This window comes from Electrophorus electricus, chromosome 14 (assembly GCF_041902795.1).
Source record: "Electrophorus electricus isolate QZ-2024a chromosome 14, ASM4190279v1, whole genome shotgun sequence".
NCBI classification, from domain to species: domain Eukaryota; kingdom Metazoa; phylum Chordata; class Actinopteri; order Gymnotiformes; family Gymnotidae; genus Electrophorus; species Electrophorus electricus.
Window position 1 is genome coordinate 10,660,001 of NC_137510.1, and position 27,645 is coordinate 10,687,645.

Consider the following 27,645-nt stretch of genomic DNA (forward strand, 5'->3'; position numbering starts at 1 on the left):
ACCGATAGCTTTCTTGTCTACTGCGTCTCTTGTCATTAGCGGGCATACTTCCTTTCAAATTAGCTAAGCTTTATGCACCTGAGCGTGTCTTGGCTGTGCATGGCTGAGAGACAGAGTGGTGTATTAGCATCCCGGTCTCGGGGATCGGCCGCCACGCCGGACGCCATGTGCGGAAATGTGTTGTGCTCTCTCTCCTAATGTGAGGCTCTGTTCCCAGACTCGCGCAGATGGCAAATATGGTAAAAGAGCACATTTTAAAAGGGATCAAGATATCAAAAGAGCACCAGAGCAATATTGTCCTGTCCTTTGTGTGTGTCTGTGTGTGTGTGTGTGTGTGTGTGTGAGAGAGAGACACAGCGCGGCGCACAGACCGAGGGGTGGATATTGGAAAATCATCTCCCTTCAAAATGTCAGTAGCCCCTGAGCTGTTACCGATATACCCGCAATTCAAAAGAACTTCTGTTTGCACGACAGTCTGTCAAAATGAGAACAAATAAATAAAAATGAAAGCAAATAAGAGAGAGGGAGAGCTGTAGGCCGGCCTGTGTCAGTATTACCTCTCTCCCTGGTGGTCAGTGCTGTGGGCATTAAGAGCTTTACCCAGGAGGCTTTGGGGGATGCGACCACCTTTGTCCGCTTGCTTGCCGCTTTTTCTGAGATCCCTCTGCCGGTCAAACTCGCACCGTATTCTGCCGGGAACGCCGCGCTACAACCCCTGTCCCCCGGCGAAGGGCGCCCCACCAGTGGGGGGAAAGCGCTGTAGGAAGTAGGGGTCCGAAACCTTGTTATTCCACAAGGGTCTCGTTAGGCTGGGGGCCTGCGTTACAACAGCCCCCCGGTCTTGACTGGAGATGGAGCTCGAATGAGCACTCGGGGACTCGATTAGGCGGAGAGAGCGGGACCGGCACCGAGCCCGCGGGCTGGCCGCCATCCCGTCCGCCTGGCAGGGGTGGAGCTAGCATGCTAATTGAGCCTGAAACTTCGTTGCAGATGCAAACGGGATCCGCCGGCAACCTCAGGAGCGAATCCCGGGACCCAGAGCGGCCGGGCGCCCGGCAGAGAAGGGCGGGTTAACACGGCAGCGTGTCCGCCGGGCCGAGGGGCTCGCTGGGGGCCTGCGCAAATGGAGCGCACTTCAAAGACGCAGAGACACACACGGACCTCGTCTCTGGTTTAAATAGGAATGTAAAGCACTAATCACTCCTCTGATCGCCGGGCGTTCCCGCCTTGCTCTGGACTCTGGATCTGTTCCCGTAGCTCTAATGGGCGGCGGCACACTGTTCTGATCAGCAGAAAGGAGTCTAAGTCTAGCTGCTTATCTCCTTGGGGAAAATCTGAGCGCTAACGAGAGAACACAGGGAGAGACGGGAAAAACGCCGCATCCCTGCTGCAGTGGAAGATAAAGTATGCTTTTGTGCGCGTGTTTGGATTCTTGTTTTTGTATGCGCGCGCAGGCGTGCGGTTAAAAGCATGCTAGGACAGGTGAGGCCAGCCCGCGTTTGAAGTGAAAACGGGCCGGTGTGTAATGCTGGAGAGAGCTAAGGCTCTTTGATGAGGGAACAGGCTGTTTCTCCTTTTGAGCTGCCATATGTTAATGGCGTGAAAGTCATTACATACTCCAACAGGAATTCACAGGGATGAAACCTTTATTGAGGTGGCCGGGGGGGGGATCTGAGAGACAGATCCTTCCCATCTCACACACACCGCACAAGCACACACACACACACACACACCTGCTTTTCGGCTCCGTTCTTCTTCTGTTCCAGGAATGAGGAGGAAAAAGTATGAAGCGAGGGTGAGCTATCAGCCAGCGCGGGCGCTGGCCGGGTGGAGGACGCGTTGATGTTGGCATGACACATACACGGGTTCCCTGCGAGCGGCTACACTCTGCTGTGCTCTCCTCTGCTCGTCCGCGTACTAGGAGGGAGACTAGGTGTCGTGCACTCACCTCGGGGGCAGTTTTAATTGGGAGTTTCTCTGTTCCTGCCACAGGAGAAGAGAGGGAGGTGAGACGACGACTCCTGGTTTTATCCTTCTCACTGACAGGAACCTCCAAACCTAAAGGCTGTTGGATGGTTTTGTGGGAGTAGTTTGATATCACTGATACGGGGTGGGGGGGTGGGAGGTGAAAGGTCAAGAGACCAGGCACCGCACGTGTGTGTGGATCAGACAAATGCCGACTGGAAGCGAATGGTGACGGTACAGGCCCCGTGACCTCAGTATTTAATCAGGCTACCTTTATGTTTTTTTCAAAGAGCTTTTGGTTGTCCTTAGCCTGTGTTTCCTTTGGCTGGTTGTAGAAAGATTATCTTCATGAAAATGCTCTCCCCTCTGTATAAGAGCCTTATTGTTTCTGTCTGGCTCATGGAGGCTGTGTGTTTCCTCAGAGAAGTTCAGCATCATTTGTCCATCTTTACCACAGCCAGCCATTTCCCACAAACCCTCAGCGCAGAACTAGGAAGGTCAACCTGAATTCCCCACGCTGTCCCTGGGATAGCCTCGGTTCCCGTACCTTCAGACATACCCGACATCCACAAACTTCTGCTAGGAAAGGTGGTACGTCCGTCCCTGCCTAAAATGAGGGTCCATACTCCATACGGTCTGTACTACTCCTTTGGTTCCGAATGAAGCTGCCATTATCTCAGTGACGGAAGCGTGTTGCAGCAATCTAGAAATGATGCATTAGACATCGCAGAATCAAGCCAAACAGAATCATACAAAAACAGAAGCACACTTCTCTACAAGAGGAGAGCGATGGCAGCGATTGTGTTGACGGTGCGAGCGTGCCCCTCGATAAAACACCAGCGCATTACTATTTGTTGCCACAGTTCTTGCTCTGTCTCTCACACACGCTCTTCCTTTGTTGATTTCAGATACGTATAAAATAAAGTGCTTCCTCATACACCAGATGAATCGTATTCAGACGAGAGTCTGTGAGAGAGAGAGAGGGAGAGAGTGTGTGTGTGTGTGTGTGCACCATCAAACCCGCACCATTAAGTATGCAGTGTGAGGCGGCATATCTAGGTCACCGGCAGTGACACTCCATTCCTGCGGGACTTCTTCCTGCTTCCTCTTCTCCATCTCCGTCTCCCGCTGATGACACAGACAGTCTCGCTTTTTGTGAGCTCACGCAGCAAATGGCATGTCAGTGAGGTGACTGCACATTGAGAACATCACAAACGCGGACAGCTTCCCTCTCAACGGTGGTACCTGGGAAAGAACGCGGTGCTTTATGGTTTACCCGCCGCCCACGTATATTTAGCCGTCAGATCGGCGCCGGCCCAGCACAGACGCAAACCTGCCCTGTTTACCTTCGTGCACACTGTGCTCAAATTAGTCAGACGCGGACTGATCTTCCCGCCTAATCCGCTCCCGGCAAGACTGCTGATGTGCGGCGCGCTGAGATCACGCTGTCCTTATTCGCACCCGGGTGTCAAGCGTGTGCATTCCTAAATGTCTCAGAACAGGCTAAAACAAATGTGATTTATCGACGGCTCGCCCTCCTGCCGTCAAGATACCCGCAGACGCGTGATGCCGGCACCCGGGGAGTGAGTGGTGAGGCGCGGACGCGTGCCTCGGTCAGCTCTCCTCTGATTCATCTGGGAGCTGACGTATGTCCACGTTCAGAAATACTTTTTTGTTTTTTTGCTTTTAGGGCACAGTTCCGTCAACAGGCCCACCGGATATTTGACCCCCTCAGGTCGCCATGTCAGCCCAGGTTTTCAGCGTGTGTTTGGAACAGGTCGATACTGCCTGATTTAACCAAAAGTCCCTGTTCCTCCTACGGGAGACAACAGGCAAGCATGCGTCAGCAGTTTCTCCGCACGCTGCGGGGACGACTGTCCGTCGGTCTGCCTTTTGTACTCAATGTCACCCAGCAAATGGGGAAAAAGTTGATGTGTGATCGCCCCCCCCCCACACACACACACAAATGATTGTAAGCAAATTGTTTGTTCTGCTGGATATAAAGTGGATTTTTCAGAAAGAGGGGACCTGATTATGATTTCCAGTTCTAGTGTTTTTACTTTTCTCGGCTGTTTAAATGTGGCGGTGATGGCAACCTGAGTGGAGTGACGCTGGAGTCAGGATGGTGCGCTCTCTCTCTCTCTCTCTCTCTCTCTCTGGCTGCACACGTCTCGAACATCTGCAGGGAACCGCTGGTACGGTGACAGCAGAGAGCGTGCGGCTAAGCAGCCGTCTGTCCAGCACACATGCGCATGGATATGTGAAGGGGCATTGTAAGGTCGACGTGTGAAAATCCCCCTCCTGTTGAATGCAGCTTCTAGATTCCTGCAGTAAGGTCATGAATATATTCATCTCACCCCCCCCCCCCCCACCCCCGTCTAGCCTTTCATTTGTTCTTTCCTTTCTCTTGTTATTAAAGACGTGGCTTTGGTGTCGCCGTCGGTCGTGAAGCAGCCTGAAAAAACACATTTTTGTTACCTTTTTTTTTTGTGTGTGTGTGTGTGTGTGTGAAAAAAAACAAAAAACCCCACAAAAAAAACGGAATCGCAGACGCGACTCCGGTCTCACCCTCCCACTCCCTGTGAGAAACACCAGACTGGCGTGAGATCCTGAGGCGGCCGCTGCCGGGTGCAGGAGGCGCCGTGGAGGTGCCTGGAGCACTGCAGCTTCACTTGACCCCCCCCCCCCAGCTTCGCTGCTCCCGCGTAAAGCCGGGTTTGACAGCCTGCTGCCTACGTGATGTCGCGAGCCCTGGATAATGAGGTCCGCGGGGACGGGCCTAATCGGCAGCCGCCGGGTCATAACATCAGCTTGAGTCGGCGTCGCGACTTTGGCGCGTAATGATGACGATGTTCCCATCAGCATGGGCTAACTCGCAGTGAGTGCAAAGAACATGGGGAGGCAGTTACTTGTTACTTTCTCTCTCACTCACTCTTGTTATTTTCTCTCTCACTCACTCTTGTTATTTTCTCTCTCCCTTGCTCACTCACTCCTGCTTTCACCGTCTCCTTTGCTCGCTCTTCCTGCAGCTCTCTCTCCTTCTCGACGCTCCCACCCCCTCCCAAATATCTGCAGCATAACCCGTTTTCTCCGCGCTAGCTCCGGTTCCTGCCTCCCTCCGTCTCTCTTCCTCGCCTTTTCCCTGACTCTCACCTTCTTTGACGCCCTCTTACTTTTCCTCTCGCCCCTCTTTGTGCCAGGCATTTTCCTCAGCTACGTGGAGTTTCTCCTCTCTCGCTCTCTGCCCCCCCCCCCCCCCCCCTCCTCCACGTCTCTTGCGGTATTACCAGGTACGCTTCTAAACTAGCCGTGGTTCCTCCCTCCGCCCTGTGGGGATGGAGCAGCGGTGCAAAGAGTGTAGACTAGGCCTCCAAGTCTCTGAAGACTGGGAATGGCCAGCTCTGTCTCCACACCCACTCCCTCACTGATTCCCAGCTCTGGCTGTTCACAGACACGCGCGCGCGTGCACAGGCTCGCTCCCACGCATGCATGTGTGCAGACACACACACACACACACACGCACACACACATGTAGCTTTCACTGCACAGCGGTCGTGTCGAGCTCTCATCACAATGGCGTTATCTCCCCTTTTTGCTCTTGCCAATTTAAACCATTGTGAATCCTAATTGCTTTAATTGGGCCTTTGCACGACAGAGCAATATCCTGGTCGCGATTGTTTGGGCCCGGGCCTGCATGGCTGAAGGACTAGTAATAACGCACGCAGGTCGGCCGTCTTCAGACTTGTTGATGTCTGGAGCCAGGCAGTTACATCACCAGGCTGTAAATCAATACGGATGATGTATAGCGCACATCGAGGCGGAAACCGCCACAGCGCACGCTAATGTATTATGATATGAAATGCTGACTGTTAATCTAGTTAAATAAAATGGTAAAATGGTCACCTCCCGTTTGAAACGCATGAATTAAGTCGTGTTTGAGACTTAGGAAAGACTTAACACCTGTTCATTTTTATTCAAAAAAGAAAGCACAGCGTGGTTTCTACAGAAGGACCCGTTTTGGCAGTGCACATTCAAGCCTTGCTCGAACATTTTTGCCACAGGCGTTCGGTATTGTGTGCCTTTAGTGTAAACAGGCCATTGAAACACATCTCTCTGTGCAGTGACATGCTAGCGGAGGCCGCGGTGCGGTTCCAGGCGGGCCAGGTGATTGAAGAGTTGGTATTTTTGAACAGTGGACGTGGGCCACTCGCTATAATAGCGAGGCCCACTGGGGACGCCAGCGTTTTGTTGTGCATTACAGCGTAATTGTCTCCAGCTCAATAGCGGCCATCGCTCACAGGGTGGGCTGCCGCCAGACGCCATTGTTTGTGGGCTGCCTCATAAAGGCACGGTGTACGTTTGGCCACATGAACGCCTACGCGTATTTATGACCGAACTATGAGTTTCACTGTGAGTTATACGGTGTATGACTATGTACATGACAAATAAACCAAACTTGAAACTTGAGTTAGAGTGTGTGTGTGTGTGTGTGCAGTCATGTCCTCCCAGGCCAGGAACAGCAGACCTGCTCCCCTCAGCGTCAGGCCTGGGTTTCCACTCCGGCAGGTGTTTAGGTATTCATTAGTCCTGGCTGTCAGCGTGTCTAGGAGGGGGCTAGTGATAGCCCATTAAACTGTGGTTTTGTGCACTGGACACTTCCACACAATGCACTTTATGATGAACTGAATGGCAGAACTGCATACATGCTGTCCATTGCTGGGCTTTCTCTCACACACACACACACACACACACACACACACACACACACACGCGCACACACACGCTAACAAGGATCTGTAAACCTTTCTAGGCAGTTCTAAACCCTTTGTTTTGAACACTGTCTTTACTGAGATTTTACAAACCATTAAATAAACGGATACATCTTTCCTTTTGGAGCCATAAGCTGGTTCCATTAACCTGAGGCCTTCTATTCACTTCCATTAACATGAGAGGTTAGACGTTACACATGGTTTCCTGCTGGATTTTTAAGTAAGCAGTCGGTACATGATTGCAGACCGCGTGACCCTTCAGACCGCGTGACCCTACGGGTCACATGATGCAGTGTGCTACCTCTGCCCCCCTTCCCCTCTCCAGGGAGGCGAGGCAAGCTCCATCCTAAATGTCCAGTGAGTTCGCTTGTGTCTCAGTGCGCTCCAGGGTCAGGCAGCCCCTCGTTATGACTGCGTCCATGACCGTTCGTGTCCTCGCTGGCCTGAGACCCCACCCCCCCACCCCACCGCCCGCTCAGGATGGGAGCAGGAGTGAAGGTGATGCTTCGTTTGTGCCAAGTTCTGCCATTCTTTCCTCAGACTTGTGGACTGTGATTTTAAGCCCCGCAAAAACGCTCGGGCCTTAATTTTACCGCACGTAGCGCGAGTCACACCAGCGGCGATTTATGCGAAACCCGTGGAAAAGATTTTGGAAAAATATTCCAAACGTGTCCTGCCTGTGCTGCGGATTTCGACACGGGGTTCAAAGCTTAAACAGGTTGTGCTCTTTTAAAGAGATACGATCGCAACAGTGCAGCCCACACGCCACAGCAGCGTTGTTAATGAAAACCGACAGTCAGTCTCCCACTGAAGGAACTCTATTCCACCGGTCAGCAGTATCCGTGTGGGCATGTCTGTATGTGAACCAGGTGCAGTCGGGTTTGTGGGCAGCCCTGCGCTACCTTGCGTCGCAGGGACGGGTGGAACGTCGCTGGGCGACCCTGCCCGGGGTCAGGGGTCACCACGAGCACTCCCGTGTCATAACGCCTAAGCTTGTTGTTTATCAGACACACTCTGTTTGGTAATGGCAATTAGACCTAAAGCCCCAAGCCAGGAGAAGATGAAAAAGCACCATATGTGCTCTCCCACAGGGGTTTACTGCAAGGGTTAAACTGCTGAAAGAACTTGCTAGTTAAAATGAGTGGAACGAACGGTGTTGCCTGCCCTCGTTGCCTGTGCACGCGTGCGCGTACACCCCCCCACACACACGTTCCCCCCCCCCCAAAAAAAAAAAACCTTGAAGATTCTAGCTATACGTTATACCATGTTTGTATGATCGCTTGTGTCCAGGGTAGACATGCTTGAAACTTTTCCAGCCCGCTGAATTACCCACGTCGAGTTCTCCCAGCGCCACCCATCTCCACCCTCCCCCGTTCCACATCCCCTGTCTCCTCCTGCCACTTGAAGAGAAGGACGGAGTGGGTGGAGGAGTGATGCATATGGTGAAAAGGCAGATCTGCTGAAGGAGAGTTAATGAAAAAGTCCTTGGGAGCCATGGCAGAAAGCTGTCAGCGAGTGGGTGATAGATGGGGCCGTCCCCTTTATTAGCATCCGCGTGGTGGACGTCTGTACCCCAGCCCCCCCCCCGGCTCTTCAGCCATTTGTTGATTAATTAATCAGGTAATGTATGACATCGCAGGGATGAAGCCTTCAGGTCAGACCTCAATTTCTTACATAACCACAAAGAACAGATCAGACTGCGGTTTGTGGTTTTGTTTTTTTGTTTGTTTGTTTGTTTGTTTTTTAAACTTGACACAGACCACCTCGGCCTCGTACCCCACACCTGAGCGCTACGGCGACGGAGAGTCATTTAGCCAATGGATTTGCTGGTAATTCAACAATAAACATATTCGAGGACAAGGGTTTCCCATTCCATGAATATATTCAACTGAGCCGCCTGAAGTCGGGTCGGTCCGAAGTAATTCTGTCAGGTTTTGCTGGGAAGTGGGTGCTCCTACCGTCTCCGCCGACGCTCGGCGCGAGTCCGAACCAGAAGCAGATCCCCGGCGCTGCGACGGCGAGAGGAAACACGAACAGATTTGTGTTGCTGATCGAATGGATTCTTTTTTTTAATGCAATCAAAGTGTGGTTCTGCCACCAGGAGCACGAGGGAAAGAGGCAGAATCAGTGTTTTACGTCTATTGAGTTTGCCACTCCATGCTCTCACTCCTTATTGCCTCGTCATACACACATAGATTCCGTTACTGCGCTCAATATTTCCTCCATCCCGCAAATGAGCTCCTCTCACACACGCACACTCACACACGAAAGTACTCCTCCCTAGATGCGCAAGCACAAGTTGCAGCCAAAGCTGCTGCGCTCTCCTAATACGGCCCGCAGATGCTATCAGAGCGGCAGCGGCATCAAAGGCTTCGCGACTGACCGAAATCGTCCCTTCCTGCACTTCCTCGCAGCCGTGAGTTCTATCAGCGAAGGAAGAGCCTGGAGGAAATAACATGAGTGGGAAGCCGTGAAAAGGCACTGTATCCTTGGACGGCTTCCGCACGGTGTGTGCGTGCGTGCGCGCGCCAGCCCGCTAGCCGGTTGCGGTGACGTCTCTGTCCTGGAGACCAACATCAAATAACATTCCATTGAGTGAGCAGGGCGGAGGCTGACCTAAGACGGAGCTCCGAGGAACGAAGATGGTTAAGATCACGATCACTATAGAGCGGAGTGCGTTAGGATGCTTGTTGGCTTTGGGTCTTTGGGGACTGGACACACACACTGCAAAGCCATACACATCCGCCACCAGAATTCCTCCTGCGATTTTTTTTTTTTCCCTTCTCCGTCTTCGTCCCTGCCGTGCGGTTTGCCGCCATTCCCTCCAGCTGCTGTCCGTCAGCGACCCTGTGGCAGATCCACTGTGTCATTCCGCCGTTAAAACGGAGAGGCTTCCACCCGTCCCCCAGCGAAAGCCGCGACCGGCCGAGCCGCTCCGCCAATCCGGGCCCGTTTGCGTCTGCCCGATGGGACGCGAGACCGAGGCTGACAGCTTCCCGATCGCCGCCGGCGTTGATGGGCGGGGTCCAGTTAAGCTGGGCTTAGCCCGAAAACGATGACGGAAGGAAGAAATCGCTCAGACTGACGTTTCCTTATTGCTTCTGTTCTTGCCTAAGTTTGTGTAGCAGCGAGCGAATATCTTAGAGGCCAAACCTGCTCAAACCGAACCACACTGCCTGCCACTTTAACTTTTTTAAGACATCTGGAGCGTGACTGTAATACAGGGGAGCCAGGCCCTGCTCGGCAGCAGCCTGAGACATCCAGTGACGTACTCCAGCTCCGTGCTCCGTCTAAACCTACCTCCCTCTTCCTCTGTCTCTATCCCTTCCTCCCCTCTAAAGGTTTGGCAAGCACCGGAAAGATGAGCGATGGGGAGACAAGACGGAGCGCAAAGCCAAGACCAAGGTGGAGGAGACGCAGGCCACAGAGGAAGACATGCGGATAATGCGGTTGGAGAGGGAGAGGTGAGTGGTCCCTTCACGCCGCCGGCAGTCAGTCACCTGTAGGTCGTCGGTCGTGGTGTCCGTTTCATTTTAATATGAAAGCCGTCATGCCCCATAAATGCAAATGGTCGCGTTAATGACGGTACGGTTCATATTTGTGAAACTCGCCCACCGGCCAAACATTTAATAATTAACCTCTGCCTCCTACATCATCTGCCGCAGAGCAAACAAGGTTTACATCCTCCACCCGCAATACAAATCCATAGTCTTTATTCACACACAGGACGAGGACAGTGTAGCGCACCTCCCTGTGTGCCTTGTATGCCCCTACCCCACCCCGTCTGAATTGACGTGGTTATCAGGGCACTTTTGCTAATAGGACACAATTGAATAGCAACAGTAGGGCCCGCGCACCACCGTGCAGAGAGCACCCTGGGCCCCCCAGCGCCAGGCCCGCGGCTCCTCGGAAGAGGTTGCGATGCCTTACTGTAGTCACTGGGTGCTAGGCGGAGTCAGCTCAGAGAGAGAGAGAGAGAGAGAGAGAGAGAGAGAGAGAGAGAGAGAGAGAGAGAGAGAGAGAGAGAGAGAGAGAGAGAGAGAGAGAGAGAGAGAGAGAGAGAGAGAGAGAGAGAGAGAGAGAATGAAGGATTAGGTGAGAGAAAGAACTGCTCTAAAAACTAAAAAAAACACACAAAGATGCAGGATGTGACTGCGAAGACACCTCGCTTCACTTTGCGTTGCTTTTTGCAGGGGAGGATGTTGAGGAGAAGTCTTATTAGGATTTGGCTTGTGCGAGTGTGATGGGCTTGGTTTAAACCCACATTTGTGTAGTTTTTTACCCCCCCCTTCGCATGCCTGGTGCACTTGAGATTCCATGGAGTTAATGGAAGCGAATTCTTGAGGGAAATCGGCCCAGCAATAAAAATCTCTGGTGTCACTGCACTGCGATGGGATATTCAGAGCCGAGCAGCAGGGAGACTGACGGCTCCGAGAATCGATCGCAGTCTTATTTTCACACTACGGCGCAGGTCGGACACGCAGGCTCACGCGCGCCAGGAGAAGCAGCCCAGGGCTCGGACCCGACCCGGGAGGAGTGGCCGACGGGGGTGAGGCCACAGCCACGCGCTCCGCTCCCCCCCCAACACTGGCCGTCGTTAACTCGAGCTGATGTTTTGACAGCAGCTTTAGTGACCCGGCGAGCAAAGTCGCGGATCCGTCCCAGTAACCCCTGCCATCTTCAGCCTGTCTATTTCTGGAAGGCACGGCGCTGGCCCGGCTTTAGCGCAGCTGACCTCTGAAGAGCCAAGGAAACTCATCTGCGGCTCGCTGAAAGCCTGCGCCGTGTGGCTTACGCCGCTATATTTCTGAGGGACTTAAGCTCCCCAAATCCTCTTCTGTCACAGCTGTATGGATGACAGCCATAGCAAAACTGCAAGGGGAATTATTTATTTCTTTTCTTCTTTTTTTTTTACGCACCCCACCCAAACACGGGTGCGTGAGCGTAGTTCTAGCGAGCTTGATTTGATCCGAAGTTGATGGAGTGTCATCATCAGTGGCATTTGTTTTGCCACAATCGAGTAAATTGTAAGCAGCTGCTAAACCAGCCCCCCCCCCCACGCTCCGCCGGGACCCCAGGCACCCGCTGCTTCCACGCTTCATCAAGGACTCCATTAAGACCTGCAGGGGCCCCGACTGCTACCCAGGGGCACCGGGGCCCCCTTTTTGTGCGCTTCGCGTCCGCCGGTGCTTGTTCGCGGTCGTCTCTGTCGTTTCTTGTCTTTTTATGTTAACACTCCATGTGCAGTCAGCCATGCACTGTCTGTGTCGCGGCGCTAACAGGCCCGCTGGCTAATCGGGACGCCGATCTGCGGATGCGTGCTAGCGTGGCGGGCCAGCGCAGAGCAGGCGGGCGGTAAACATCTTGCTCCCGGAACCTGCCTCCCCACAGCAGATTAGCCGCGGCCCTTATCTGCCGGGCTCCGCTGCGCTGCTAATCAGCAGCTAGCGCGTCTCCGTGTCCAGCCTCCCCCGCTGCTCCGCCTACGGCTTCCTCCTGTTTGTTTGGATTCGGACACCTCCCAGGCTCAGCCACGCTGCCATCTCCAGCGGTGCTGTCCGTCCACTTCGAGCGCCAGCGGACCAGCCGGGAGACCCGATAAACGAGCGCGCGATTCCGTCCCTTTCTTCTTGCAGGGCTTTTCCGCTTCCTCTATTCTGTTTCGGTTACTACTCGCTTTTCAGAGCGATGATTGGCCTTCGTCTTCTCTTTGGCACTCTTTCCCCTGTTGCTTCCCCCTATGGTTTGTGGTCGACACATAAAAACATACTTTGAAATATTCTTTTGGGTCTGTTCAAGAGGTTTTTTTTTTTCGTTCCGGTTTGCAGCCTGGAGCTCTTTTTTTTTAAAGAAAGAACGCTGCTGATTTTCCAAATTTTACAGGCCTGTTTGATATATAAACAGATGCATCCAGAAAAGCAAATTAATTGTGTTGACACCGTAGGCGGTGCTTTCTGCAAATTGTCCTTGTGTATTAGCTGAAATTCTGCTAATAGCCACTGCCCGCTCGACAGAATAGTGCGGTCGTCTTCATGTGTGAGATTTTAAAGTCTGCCTATAGCTCTTCACTTATTTGCAAACTCTCCTTTTTGATGCATTAATGCGGGTTGATCATTATCATGGCCGATCTTATCCCCCGAAGCGTGGCAGTAATTGTGTTAAAAAATAATTAGCTCATTATGCTCAGGAGCCTTTTGTAACATTTTGCTGTCTGACTGGACCAATTAGCATGCAGAGTTCAAAGGCAGATGACAGGCTGATTTGGGGATCTGATTACATTTGTAATTATATTGATAGTTCGCTTCTGGCTAAAAAGTGAGCGTTAGGACCCATAGATGCGCCCCGGTTGTTTCAGGGCTGAAACCCCAGCCTGGGCTGTGCTGGGATCGGGAGCATCTGCCTCCCAGTTCAGCCCTTCTCGGCGGCGGGAGAAGGAGGCTGGGATCACCAGCGCGACACGTCCGTCTTGAAAATGGCGGGTTCTGACGTGCACACAACCTCGTTGCAAAAGCTTTTCTGTACATCCCAGAATTCTTCACAATGCTCGTACATCTTCACACAGCTCCTGGCCCATGAGGGCATGGGTAATGTTTCATATAAACTGTGTTTTTAACCTTTGGATTGTTCCATAGGTTTCCTCCTCTAGAACATCTATGGCTTTTGGCGAAAGAGCGTTTGGGCCCTCTGTCGGCTCAATAAGGAGGCGATATCAGGGCCGGCTGGCTCCCGACCAGGGCCCGCGAGGTGCTACGCGCGCTGAGAATTTTCCTGCCTGCCGGGCGAGAGCCAGCCTGTCCTTCTAAGTGCCCATTTTGCTGTTTTTGTGTGCTGACCCGTTACCTAGAAACACAACGGTCAGCGGCAGCATGGCGCTTACCTCTCCGTTACTATAGCAGCGTGCTCCGCTCCGACGCCCACGCATCGACCCTAACGTGAACGGCGCTTTTAATTACTCGTGCGCGCCCGTGCTCGCGGGTGTCCCCGTTTGCTCTCTCGCACGCGAGAAGACGTGTTTTGCCCCTCGCGCGCCTGCGCGCAGAAGGGGAGAAGAGAGGAGCGCGCTAAAGCCCTCCGGATCAGCGCGGGTTAACCCAAGCTGAGTTCACGTTATCTTTTTTGGCTGAGAATCGGCAGAGGTCGGGCTGAGGTAAGACGATCCCAGCCCAGTGCACCTACAGGTGCCTCAGCGTCTGCACCCAGAGAGAGAAAAGGGGGCCGAGAGACAGACGCAGAGAGAGAGAGAGAGAGAGAGAGAGAAATAAAGAAAGACAGAAACACACAGAGAAATTGACAGAGCTGTAATCATGTTCGGTTTAGTCATCTCTCCTCTGGGCAAACGCCATGCCGGGCCATTAATGGAGCAATGAAGTAAACAGGAGACAGTGGACAGTGTCCAACTGGTCTGGCCTCCAGTGCCCATGGGAAAACATATCCACACATGCCTGCAAGTGCGCGCACACACACACACACACACACACACACACACACACACACACACACACACACACACACACACCCCTCCAGAATACAAGCAGGGCTGCAGTAATGGGAGCGTGGAGCACAGTCTGCCTCTATCTTAGGCTCTCTCTGTCCTCGGTCATGTACACAGCACACACAAGTACAGAGATCAGCCAATGTAGTTACCACTGTTCGGCTCGTGCGCCGGATCCAGCTACTTGTGATCCCACTGGCTGAGGGCTAAGTGCGTGTGCGTGTGCGTGTGTGTGTGTGTGTGTGTGTGTGTGTGTGTGTGTGTGTGTTTGAGAGACTGAGAGCCAGGTCAGTCCTAGCCCCATCTCTCACACTGGACATTATCTCTTTCAAACATACGCACTGCCCTCGCCGATTCGATTTGGTCATTACATACGCCAGAGGCATTGTGTCGCTATCGGCTTTCTGTAAAAGCTGTCATAACACACAGTAGGGTTCTCCCAGCCTCCCGAGCAGACAGCAGGCGCATTCGGCACCGTCTCTCCTCCACATCGCCGCGCAGGTTTAGCGGCGCTGAGGTTCACAGAGGAGATGTCTTCAGAAACCTCAAGGCCCGCGAGAGAACAGAGAACGGCTCGCCCGTGCAGGGTCAGAAGGGTCAGGACAACACGGCCGTCGCTTTCCCGCTTTTGCTTTTTATTGCGGCTCGGCCACGGGCCGCATGTGACGCAGATGGAGCGTAATGAAGCTGTAGCGTCTGCCGTGATCGCGTTTTGCCATCACGTGCGTGTTTGGGAAATTAGATCGCGTTTATGAGAATGTGTGCAAATGTCTTTTTTTTCGGGGGGGGACCCCAGCGTCAGGGCCTTCGCCCCCAGCATAGAGCTTTCAGTCAAACCTTTGACGGACAGCCGGCAGAGGTCAGAAGTCAGCCGCACCCCAGGGTGGCGGCGATGCGAGGCGCTCCCAGTAGGGCAGGGTTTGTTTGAGGGGCCGAGTGGCTGGCTGTTCCCGGGCTGGAGGAGCCAGCAAAAGTATCGGAGCCCATTTGGTTCTAATAAGGCGCGCGGACATGGGTGGCAGGGGTCACTCCGCGGGAGGCAGCCCCCCGTCGTCCACGCCGGCACTCGCGGCACGGCCATAGCGCGAGACCCCCTCTCCCTGGCGCGCGCAGACGCGCACGCACCTTTGGAGGCAAAATAAAGACCCTCATTCACTCATCGTCCCTCAACTGACCTGCTGAAAAGCGGAGAGGGAGCGAGGGAGCCAGTAACAGGAGGACAGGAGAGGCCTCGCTCTTCCTGCCGTCCAGGAAGAGACCCGGGGGAGGGGGGATAACTCCGGAAGATAACCCGTTTTGGCAACCCAGCATGAGGTCACCCAAACAGCCCTGTCCCGCATTCCAGCTGCGGGTTGCTCGGCGGGAGACGTGCGAAGCCTCTGTCTCCATCGGAGATCCGCATCGTGGTTTCCGTACGAGGGGCAGCCGGACGGGGCAGAGCTCCAGGGTAAACACAGGCAGGACGGGGAGGTGTGTGAGCTGCCTGTAAACCCAGCAGGTGTTCTTAACTCGGGCAAACGCCAGTACAGCAGGGAGCCTTCCGTCACCATAAACCCACTCATCGCATGCCTGAAGTACTTTACTAAAACCGCTTCATTAACAGCAGTTCATATTTCATGGCTTCACACACGTCCCACATCGCTTGTTCGCGTGCTGTTTTGATGGGATAGTGGACAAAATGAAATATGAATCCAGGAAAACATTAGCTCGACCAGTCGGCTCGTCCTTAATCCGGTTTAATGCTCCGCGTGTTCCCTCTAGAGCGTCGGCAGTTTCGGAGCGCTCTGGGATTACCTGTCGCCGCTCAGGTTCAGCAAGTTGCAAGCTACACAAGCTCTCGTGACCTGTGTGTGCTTTTGCAGGATCCAGGCCAAGACCAGGGAGCTTCGTGAGCGGCAGGCCAGGGAGCGGGACTACGCCGAGATCCAGGACATCAACCGCACGTTCAGCTCAGACGAGGAGCACACCTACGCGGGCATCGGCTCGCTGGACTCCTCCATGGACAGCAGCCAGAGCCTGAACCAGCCCGGCAGCCCCACGGACCAGCCCCTGGAGACCCTCTACGCCCAAGTCAGCAAGCCCCACAACGGGCGCCCTCCCTCAGAAGACAGGTAGGGGCGATATCGACACTATCCATGCCGTGTTGATCCTTTTTTTTGTTTGTTTTTGCTGTGGAAAACAAATAGTCAGACGTTCGGATGCGATAGTAGCATTTTGTCGAATTAGTTGAGCAGTGACACAGGAGGAGTGGGTTTAAACCAAGGATCAGTCCATGAAGCTGGAACTCGAGTTTCTTTACCTCTGCCCAGCCTGCGCGCACAGCTGTTCCAGGCTGTTTAATGGCGAAGGCTAGCACAGCGCCGACTGCTTGTGTTAGCGTCCCGATTTAGGCTCATCGCGCGTTCGAAAATAGCAATGCCTCTCTGTGGATCAGCGAAGCCCAAGCAAATACAGTAACCACGCTTCACCCGCGGCTCCCACCGGCAGGCTTTGCATCCAAGATAAATCAGCGATAATTTCCAGCGCATGAAAATGTAATAACCACCAGCTTGCTTTAATGTCCGGGATTGTCCTCTCACTGTGTCAGTACAGCCTGCTGACACATTCATCTATTTTGTTGGGGTAGAACACGGTCATCTGTGAACAATGCCCAATTTTAGGGACAATACTGATTTGGGGGGGGGGGGGTTGGATTCTCGGTTTGCTTGGTGCAGGAAAATAAGAAAACCATTGCTGCAGATGGCAGTAGTAAAAGCTGAAAGCTACACTCCTGTGTAATTTCAGCCTGGATTTTTGCAGTTTTCCGGCTAAAACAGCCGTCATCACTGTGAACATCCCTCAGCACGGTGCTGCCATTTTGCCTCGGAGTTTCAACTTTTCTATCAGATTGCCTTTAATCATCACATGCACGCGCCGGCTGCCGTAAACCGATAGTAAAGTTGGACCTGCGTGCTCCACGGTGTCTGAGACCCACGGTGTCTCGTCACACTGCCACTTGAAGGTCAGGGCACATTCGCCGGCAGTGGCGGTAATGGAGTCATGAAAGGATAGTGTTGCTCTCCAAAGCCTTAACAACTCTCAGTGCACTCGTTAAAACAGCTGATAATCACCTCATTGTGGTAACAGTGCTGAGCCAGTGATTGACGGCTGCCACTTGGGGATGGGGGTGGATGCTCCTGACCTTTCGAGGGAGGGTTTCTTGAGACGGTGCGCTGTGGTCCCCAGCAGCTGCCCGTCTCCCGCGACGGCCTCTTCCTGTGGGATGACCTCACTGGTCACATGACAGCGCTGTGCAGCCATTCAATAAGCTGCTTAATCCGAGTGCCGATATCTCCAGCAGCTTGAAGAGGCCAGCGGTCGATGGGCAGGCCTCCACGGGGGTACTGCTGTGGCAGAAACTACCGCCCCACAACAGGTTAGCCGTGGGGTTATGAGGAAGTGATGGATTTCACACTGCTGGACATGGTTTTAACACATTTGCGTACATGCGGGTTCGGCGTTGCTGTGTATTGCAGTCCTCTCTTGCGGTTGCTGGAGCGGTTGAAATAAAATCAGTAAAGTTTACTCGAATATGACACATTGGGGATTTCTTTACTATTTTTTTTCTTCCTTCATCCACATTCAAGTAAATCTTTGTTTGGGTAATCTTTGTGCAGAGCTCCATAAATGTTCCACATTTATGCCACTGGGCGGGAGGGCCAAGAGCAGGATAAATATGGAGGACACCAAAAACGAACGATGCCGTGATTAGCGCAGAAAGAGCCTTTTTTTTCTGCACTGTGTTCTCCTCCTAATTTCTAGAGGCTGAACGAGAGGAACGCGTCATTATCTCATGCCCGGCTGGGCATGTCGGCTGCCGCTCTCGAGCGCGTGATGAGCGGCTGCCTCCGTCTTCGCCGCTGAACTCCCAATCACCGTCTCGTTCTCGCCTCGCGCCCGCGAGCTCTATTTATAGCGACCCACGCGGAGCGGATCTTTTGTGGCGAGTAAAAGCGACGGGGGGGGGGGGGGGTGCGTGCGCGTTACCTCGCGAGGGCGCCGTCGGCTCTCGCGCAAGACCTCCTCCGTTTTGCCTGGGATTCTGCGAAAACGCCTCTTAGAGGTTTGGAGGTGTGTCGTGTTGAAGCACCGCCATCGTCACCTCGCGTTCACGCTCGTGTAATTGGGTCGGATGGCTCGAAAGACTCAGAAACTGCCGCCACTATGTCGATTAGCCGCTGATGTCTCCGCTCATGTTTTTAGTTTTACTTTTTTTTTTTCTGCGTGTGCTAAGCGGCTTGCGTTTCGTGACGCACTCAGAACTGTATGCGTCCACGGCATCGGAGCGGAGCGAGCGCTCCCGCGGCTCGGGCTCTTTGCTGGCGAACGCGGTAGCTCTGCAGCGTGTCTTAATAACGGCCTGCGGAGGCTTCGGAACGGACGGACCTCCCGGCCGCAGTCTGTGTGAGAGATTGCCCTGCTGCTGCATAATTTGCACATGTATGTGTTTGAGAACTAAGGGGATGTGACCGGAGGGCAGCTCGTCTTTGCAAAATCTGGAGAAAATGCAAACAATATTGCATCAACCAACCAGTTTTTGTTTAGGACTTTTCTGCTTTGCATATCACTTAGGAGGACGGCGTCGTGAAATCTGTTGTAATATTTGTCATTGTGGCTTTGAAATTAATCGCCGGCTTTCATTTTTTGTTTAGCTCCGAGGCCGGCAATCTACATAAATGCCATAATGCACTTTGAAATGCATTCAGATTCCAGACAGTCATTCATTGCCTCAATCAAGCAGGACCCAGCTCCCTCAGTGAATCAAAACAAACAACCTTTTGCTTTCTAAATCAAAGCTAATGGAAATTTCATGGTGTCAGACTCCTACTATAAAATCCTCGAGCCCACAAGTGAATGTTGACTGTTCATAATAAACAGCTTTGTGGAACTTTTGCCAAGTTTAGCGTCAAAACTTGAGAAGTGTGGGCTTTCCTGGAGCAGTGGGAAAATAAACAGAGCGCACTTTGAAGGCTTTATGCTTGTACTTTACACACCATAGGAAGTCATTTTTATCGCATTGGGATAACATGGCGGGAAGGACTTCCTGTGTGAAGGTGCTGAAACAGGAAGCTGATGGAGCAGTCTCTCGATTCCGGTCTGTCATGCGTTTCTTCCGCCAGATGTGGTGAAGTACACCAAGTCTTCACAAGAAATCCCAAAAACTTTAAAAGAGTGATGGTCTGTAGATAAGTTAAGCGTTAAGCTGTCCGTGGAATTCTGTAGAGAAATATCCTTCCCAGATCTCGTCCTTGTTTGGTCACAGTCCCAACTGACACGTTCCAAGATTCAGCTACCATTGCTTCATCGGTCTGGCCTCTTGTTCCGCTAGCCCGAGTTTACCCCGCTCGGACCGGATAAGTGCTCGCATTAGAAATGCCCTGTACCATGTCTCCTCCCTGCCCCGTCACCTCTGTACACCGTCACCCGTAGCCAAGCACGCGCGTCGCAAAAACCCGCCTTGGTGCCCAATTAGTCGAGCGGACCTGCTTCGTGTGACTGGCCTGACTCCTGTTCTGCCCCCCCCCCTTCTGAAGCACAGATGAGCCATTTCCAATCTTCCAGCAGTGGGGCTTTGCATGAAAGACGCTGTCTGCCGCCTAGCATGTGACCCGAGTGGCGCACGGGAGACTGAAGAAACTAATGAGATGGGTCGAAATGCCATGCACCTTCTCACAAATAATCGCGGGGATGATATAAAAGGTTTTGCACAAGGCAGGCTCGAGGTTGTTCAGGCATCTTATTGATCAACTCGTGAAGTGGTGTGGTGGCTTGGTTATTTTTTTTTTTTTTTAGGTATGCATCGAAGAGCATTGTAAACAAGTCGTGACTAAATTGAAGGGAGAGTATGTAGATGTTGGCTCAGGTGACGTTCACTAGCAGGTTAGTGACTTAAAGATTCACTCAACCTCTCTGAGGTCATATTTTCTCAACTCTTAAACTACATATGCTATATATATGTGTGTGTGTGTGTGTGTGTGTGTGTGTGTGTGTGTGTGTGTGTATGTGCATTTTTATCTTCATCTTAGTCCCACAGAATGGCCCATGGCTATAAAATCAATACATCTTCGTTTCGCTTTGCAAAAATGTATCCAGCCTCATTAACCTCAGACTGTATAGAAAATCTCCAGCCCCCAAGTGCAACATCCAGCCTGCCTGACAGTCCACAGCTGTCCAAGTATGTCCCTGACTGTAAGGAAAGTCCTGCAGCGTGTCCCGGTCAGGAGGTCATTACGGCGCTGGAGCTGACGACTCCTGGTGACCAGATGCGGCGCTGTGACGCTGTCCACAGTCTGACACACAGGCTGGCCTTCTTAAGGGCATAGCCTCCGTGTTTGTGGCTGGGTGCAGAGGGAGCCTTAGTATCCTCTTCGAGGGCGGTTGACCTCAGCCTTTGCCTTATTGTTGCTTGGGGTTAGTTATTTATCCATGAGCAAATTCTAACTCTAATTGGCTACGTGCTTTTTCCTAGCATCAATTCTTCAGCAGGAGGTCAGTGAATCGGATTTATTTATTTTTGTCAGTCTACTGAGAGAGAACTGGTAGATGACCTTTTTTTTTTGTTTTTTTTTGTTTTTTTTTGACAGGCTGCCGACGGGGCAGACCTGAGCACGCACAGGACCCCTGGGGCCAAGGGTGCACAATGCAGTGTGCTCGGTGAGCACTGGCCTGACAGGTGTCATGGAGAATGAGATCCGGAGTAGCGTGAAGCAAACCGTCACCTCTCTGATGCACTGTAGCTTGACTGACGGCTGCTCCCATTAAGGTTATATTCTCTAAGCTACTCTTAGACACGAGAGAGAGAATACACTCTCACTTCAGAGACCCAGGCCAGTGGGAGCTGCTCAAAGACCCTGCCCTGCAGAGACATACTGTGAGGGGGGTTTTCTCTCTTCCTCCCCCGCGCCCCGCTCTCGCCGTCTTTCTTCCAAATCCGCTTGCTCCTGACTTTGCATGGTGCCGAAATTGGATTAGGAACCAGCGAGCGCCTTTCCGGCTGGGGTTAAAAAGCTCGTCCCTTTCACCCGCGGGAGAAGCCGCTTGCTGTTGTTTTTCTTATCGCCGCACACAGTAAGCGAGACGGAGACGGGGCCCGGCGACGCAAGCGTCCGCAGCGCGGGTGCCGGCGGTCCGCGTTCCACACCCCTCGGCTCACCTCTGCCCTCCGCGATCCTCTTCTCACCGCACCACGGCGCTACTCTTCCTCCGGTAGCTTTTCTAAGCATTTGTCCCCTCCTCGCTCGCGCATCGGGTCGTCGCGTCGGTGCCGAAGAGAGTCATTCCGGCGAGAAATGGCCACAGACTTCCTGCATTAGCGCTGTTCTCATTCTTTAATTATCTCCGAATTAAAAGTTAATCGCAATAGTGATCTTATTATTATTTTCTTCTCAATTCAATTATGGCATCATTAAACCCGAGCGCATCTGGAGCACTTTCTCTTTAATAGCATTTGTTAATAATTCGTTTGTAAATAGACGAGCACTTGGAGATGTGTATGCTTATGGAGTGCACATGTATAATCTTCGTTCTCATCAGACCCCTGGGAGTAGGAAAACTCATATAGTGCTATATATATACGCCACGCGGCAACACTCGCATGGTCTTAATGACATTTGTGTAGATCACACTCATTTCAACCCCTCACATCAGGAGCAAATGGCTCCCTCCATCTGAGCATATGTCGCGTCCCCGTCTCCCGCTCCCCTCGCTCGCTCTCTCCATCACGTGCTTTGTCTCTCCGGGCCTCGTGGAGATCTCTCGGACCACTTTATTCCCCCTGCCGAGCGAGGTGGAGGCTCTTGCTTCCAGACCTTTCCCCGTGCGTGGCGTGAGAGCAGTCGACCTCAGAGCAGTCGAGGAGACATCGGTTAAGCTGGGACCCATTTTGGCTCAGAAAGGCCATCGATATGAGCCACTGTTGTGGAATAAGATAACCAGTGCATCGATACAGCAGGTAACTGGGAGTTGGCTTAGCATTGTTTATAGTAAACACGGTAAAAACACACGCACATTTGGGCCATGAGATTCCAGGACGGTGGGGGGTCTTATCTGCACTGTTATGTGCTGGTAGTACGTAGTATCTGGGAGGCAAAAGCCAGTGAATTATCTGCTGTGTCTGTTTTCTTTTTCTTTTTTTTCCACCCTGTTTTGGAGCAAGGCCCTCTGGGAAATTGACAAGACGTTTGGAAATTTCTCCTCCGTTTGTCCCTTTATGTTCTTTTAGGAAGGGAAAACAGGCTGGAAGTAGAGGCAATACACACACACACACACACACACACACACACACACAAGACCTTAATAGGAGATGTGTCCTTTGTAACTTGCCTAAATGAAGATGAAATGAAGACTAGAGAGAGAGAGAGAGAGAGAGAGAGAGAGAGGTGTGCTGGCCAAAACTGTCCCACATGCCAACATCCTTCTGTGTTTCTGCCACATGAATATGCGTCAAATATGAGGCTGACCAGGCCCTCAGTGTGCATCTGTTCTACAGCGGAACCTACCCCCAGCAATCAGACCTGCACACACACACTTAATCCCTGCCTGCACTCTGCAGTGTTGCCATGGTGGCAGTGGCCACACACACACACACACACACACACACACACACACATATTTGCCCATTGATTTATTAACCACAGGGTCAGAGCTATATAAACACTGTTAATGTGAGGCCAAATGTAAATCCAATGTTAATGCTAAAATGTTTGTGTGTGTGTTATATGAGTGGAATGGCTGTTTCTGGGTCACTGCTGGGTATTTCTGTTTTCCTCAGCTACTGTACGTACGAGATCTAGTAAACCATTTCCAAATGATGGATAACCCAATTCCCTAACTTAATCACAGACGCCTCAGCCAACAGACCCCCAGCCCCTCCCATAAGTCCAGGCTGGATAAATGCCGTCGGAAAAGCAGGTGATGGAATAGGGCAGAGCCTGTCTGCTTACCTCTCCGTCTGTCTGCTCTCTGTCTGCTCTCTCCCTCCTTTTTACCTCTCTCACCATCCCTCCTTCTTTTCTGTCTCTCCCTTGTTTCACTCGGAGACATCCTCACCCCTGGCATACGTCTGCCCGTGTCACGGTAAGCCGGCGGGGCTTTGTGAGAGAGCCGGAGGGACGCTCCGCTTTCTTCAGACTCCACAGCGTTTAGTGCGCCGTTTTGTTACTCTTTAGTACTCCCTGTAAACTAGCCTTTGGCAATACACATCTTCATTTGCCACACCAATAAAGCACCTCGAATTGAATTGAAACCGAAGAAGACGAAGAGAGACAGAGGCAAAAACAAGGCCCGACACGGCGGTCGCGTGCGCCTTTTCGACCAATCGCGCGTCCGTATGCCCGCGCTCCCCTCTTTCCCCTCTCTGTCTCTCCTCTCTACGTGCCCACTGACCGCACCCTCACCTCCCTGCGTGTCAGCTGCCAGCGCCACGCAGCGCTGACGAGGTGCGGACAGGCCAGCAGGTCGGGGACCTTCGCTGTGCCTCCCTGCCTGTGCGGGAACACGCGTTCGTAGCAGCCGCCTGCTGCCTTTAACGAGCCTGGAGAAGTAACAGGACGTCGAGGTCCGCTGCGAGCAACTAGCCGCCGCTTGAGTTTCAAGGGTAAATAGAATCCGAGCGAGTGATTGGTCTTACCGTGTCACGAGGAAATGCTCTAAACCACATGGAACCCGATTCTCTTATTCAGTCAAATCCAAAGTGAATCACTCGTATGCGTCTTCCATATGTATAGGATGACGTTTTTGGTTTTTTTTTTGTATAACGTGCTGTAATGGTATGAGTATGGATTCGCGCAGCAGAAGCCTGGTCGGCTCGGAACTGCCAGGCTCGTGCAGCTGGGCTTTAATTAACGTGCCCCTGCACACGCACCGCTCCCGCACACAATCCCATTAGCCGGCCGTTTCCAGGGCCCTGAACCGCGCACGCCTTTCATGCCATTTCCTGCTATTGTTACTCGGATCCCTCGTTCCGGCCAAACAGTGGGCCGCAAATCGGATCAGCGGAAGATGCCATTGTAACGTGCTCAATGGGTGCCAGCTCATCCACACGCGCGAGCGAGAAATAACATATCCCTCTGCTGATTAAAGGAAGGCGACACGGATGAAGTCACCGCGGGCTTCGGAATCGCAGCTGGCTTCCCGGGCCTTGGACAATAAGAGGACTTATTTGAGCATTTGGGATTTGTTTACACGGTCCGAACGGACTCGCGTCTCACGGTCGTCAATTAATCCAGTTAGTCAGTTAAAGAACGTATACGAAAGCAGAGACAGAGCCCAGATGGGCGTCCAGATAAAGCTCCGAGCCGGTCCCGTTGCCAGCTCACCCTCGTGTCCATTAGATCGGAGAGGTCCGACAGGCTCCAGCGGGGCTGGCAGCTGCGTCAGTAACAGGCCCGCAGAGACGGGAGAGGTCACCGGCCAACACGCAGCACTCTGGGATTTCACCAGAAAGCCTCATAAAAATTCAGAGGTCCAGACTTCCACTGGGTGGATTGATGTCTGATCGCTAGTCAAATATTGTGTTAGCATCGTCGGAGCGATGGCTTCCCCTACTCCCGCCGGCTGGCCTTAATGGACCTCTGATGTCACCTACAGAGAGGAAGACGCGCCTGCTGCCTGATGCTGAGTGCCTTCTCTAAGAGCAGTGTGGTGAAGAGGCTTTTTGAAGCGCTTGCAAAATCACCTTTATGGAATTGATTCGCTGATTGGCTCAAACAACGTGCAGATCTGTATTCCCCCCCCAAAGGCAACTATTTTACCTTTCCGTCCTTGTTTATGGTGTCTGCTTTCTAAGGCAGGAGACAGCTTGTTCTCAGAACACAGTCTGACACCACTGGCAGTTGCTTCTTTCACTCTTTCACACTTGTGCACGAACACACACACACACACACACACACACAATTCTGAGGGTCTGATTGTTAGTGTAACAGCAGAAAGGCAGAGAGAGAAATCGAAACAGAGTCAGACATGCAGGAATCGGTGGCAGCCCGGAGTGGAGCGAATCCCTGCTGGGCCTGGAGCGCAGTCAGTGGTCACGTGGAATGATGGTGGGGGCGCTTGGTTCTGCTTCCTGTGCCTGTGTGGATGGCAGCGTCCTGAGACAGCACCGAGCAAAAACACACACTGGCTCTGGTGGGCTGGCTGAGAAGGGTCAGGTGACGGGGACTTTCTCAACACCTGCTTACGTGTCTTGTGGCCTGTGCCATGTGTTCAGGCAGCCCGGTGCCATCTTTGAGTAGTTCGAGGAATACGTGTGTGTGTGTGTGCGCGCGCGCACGCGTGTGGCTGTGAAAAAGCAGGACGTAGCAATTGAAGGGTATATCCATAATAAAGCCTTTTGTTTAGTAACTTGTGACCACTGGTCTTTTTTTTGGCTTGTTTTGCTGTCCTGTAGCGGTTTTGCGCGCTCACTCCTCTGCAGGGCTCTCTCACGCTCCAGTTCTGCCCAGTGTCCAGGCTCAGCAGATAATAAATACATAATAAGGAAGAGCAGTTGGAAATGCAGCACGGACCGAGAGAGCCGTGAAGAGGAAGGCTGGAGCCTCGTATGATGTTCATGACTGCAGTTAACGAGACAGTATGCAGGCATCCCCGTGTGTGTGCATGCATGTGTTTATGTCATGTATGCTTTTATATCTCTCTTGTATTTCGTACAAGCTGTTACATCAATTGACCTCATACATGACTGGTATTATAGTACTGAGAGTTTTAAAATTTGGAAATGCTTAAAATTCATCTTCCAGCCCGCGTGTGTAATAAAATAGGTGTGACATTAAAACTAATGTGTCCCCAAGGCTTTGGGTTTGGGTAGTAATTGCTATTACTTAAATTTCAGGTCAGAAAGGCGCATTTTTACATGCTCTCTCTCTTTGCCTGTTTCTCTCTCTCTCTCTCTCTCTCTCTCTCTCTCTCTCTCTCCCTCTCTCCCTCTCTGTCCGTCAGTTATCTTTGCATGCTCACGCCTGTAGAGGTCAAACATAATGAGAATGCATTTGATTGAATAATAATAAAATACTGCCCCAGTCACCTGTGGTCAGTGCATGGCTTTCACAGCTGGTGCGCTATGCCGTGTTTTCCAGCCCCCGAGAGCTCCAGTGGAAGTGGGGGCAGGATTTAACAGAGGTCAGACCTTTGCACAACACTGATGAACATGAGGTGCCGTGGAAAAAAAGTTTCTCTGCCACATGCTCTCTCTCTCTCTCTCTCTCTCTCTCTCTCTCTCTCTCTCTCTCTCTCTCCCCCCCGCCATGCTGAATAACGGGTCCAAAGCTGATTAGTCAGACTTGAGATTTCCAATTTCAAACCCCAGACACAAATCCCTCACACACGCTTAATATTCATACAGAGGGAGCGGCAGCCCAGGCGGCCGTGCTCAGCCCCCTTCCCTGCTTAAGCGGCTTATTCACACGGCTGAGGAAGAGGAGAAGGTGATGAAGAGGAGGAAGAGGGCACGCCACAGACCAGAAGTTCAATATTAGGTCGTTGTACGATGTGTTTATGAAGAGATAGATATTGGACCTTTTGGTTTGACTTGTAACAGATACAGAGTAAGTAATATACTTTATCAGTTTACAGTTTTTAAAAAAAGATTACTGCGCTACATTGAAAGGTTGTCCACAGAGAGAAAAGGGCATAGAGGGAGCGAGGGATGGCTGATTCTGTCGAGTTTCGCTCCAGTGCAAACTCAGCAGGGCCACACTGGCTGCAGTTACACAGACACACCACTAGAGGCATCGCTGTCACTGCACTATTCTCATACGTCCAGGCTGACGAAGAACGCATCAGTAGTCAACAGTCAGTTAGGGAAAACATAACAAATCCAAGCCTGATTTGTACGCTGGTAAAGGCACTTGTTTTTAATCAGTGTGCAGAAATGGCATATTTGGTGTGTGTGGAGGCTGCGCGTCGGCTGTGATTCACAGGCTCCCTCTACGCCTCCCCTGCTACGTCGCAGGAGCTGTTTTGAAGCCTGGAGATCTCTCCGCGTGTTCCCTCACACCTGCACCACACACAAACCCTTCCTCCTGCTCTCTCTCGCTCTCATCTCACATTCAGAACAAATGGAAACGAGCTGAGACTCTATAGGAGCTGTCAGTCAAGTGACTGGCGGCATTGCTGAGTGTACTGCAGAAGGGTGCTTTAGTCATAGGTACTTATCACAGGACGAAAGCCAATTCAGGCAATATAGGCCCACTGAATGTTTTCACTCTTTTTTCCTTTTTTTTTTTTTAACATCCTCGTTTTTTGTTTTGTTTTTCTTTACCACTGTCTGTCATTTCCTCTTTCCCTTCTTTTTTTTCAGCCCTTGCTCTCTGCTCCAGCTAGACAAGGGAACGAGATTATGACAAATGCTGGTTTGTTTTTTTGTTTTTTGTTTTTTTTTTTTCT

The 27,645-nt window shown here is 52.1% G+C and overlaps 1 protein-coding gene and 1 long non-coding RNA gene across 13 annotated transcripts in view; both read left to right on the plus strand.

Annotated features, from left to right (window-relative positions):
* Positions 1-27,645, plus strand: part of pard3aa (par-3 family cell polarity regulator alpha, a) — a 277,492-nt gene that overhangs the window by 203,382 nt on the left and 46,465 nt on the right. For 11 of the 12 annotated variants that reach the window (XR_014117080.1, XM_035531035.2, XM_081696951.1 and 8 more), the window contains 2 exons: positions 10,076-10,198; positions 16,089-16,337. Coding sequence is in view for 11 of the 12 variants with exons in the window: in XM_035531035.2 (XP_035386928.1) it covers positions 10,076-10,198; positions 16,089-16,337 (372 nt within the window). In the remaining variant the exon portion in view is untranslated. The remainder of the gene's footprint in view (positions 1-10,075; positions 10,199-16,088; positions 16,338-27,645) is intronic. The other variant, XM_081696953.1, reaches the window with a different exon arrangement.
* LOC145651247 (uncharacterized) lies at positions 18,250-25,605 on the plus strand. Its single transcript, XR_014117078.1, has 2 exons — positions 18,250-20,145; positions 20,292-25,605. It is a non-coding gene; the product is annotated as an uncharacterized LOC145651247 (long non-coding RNA).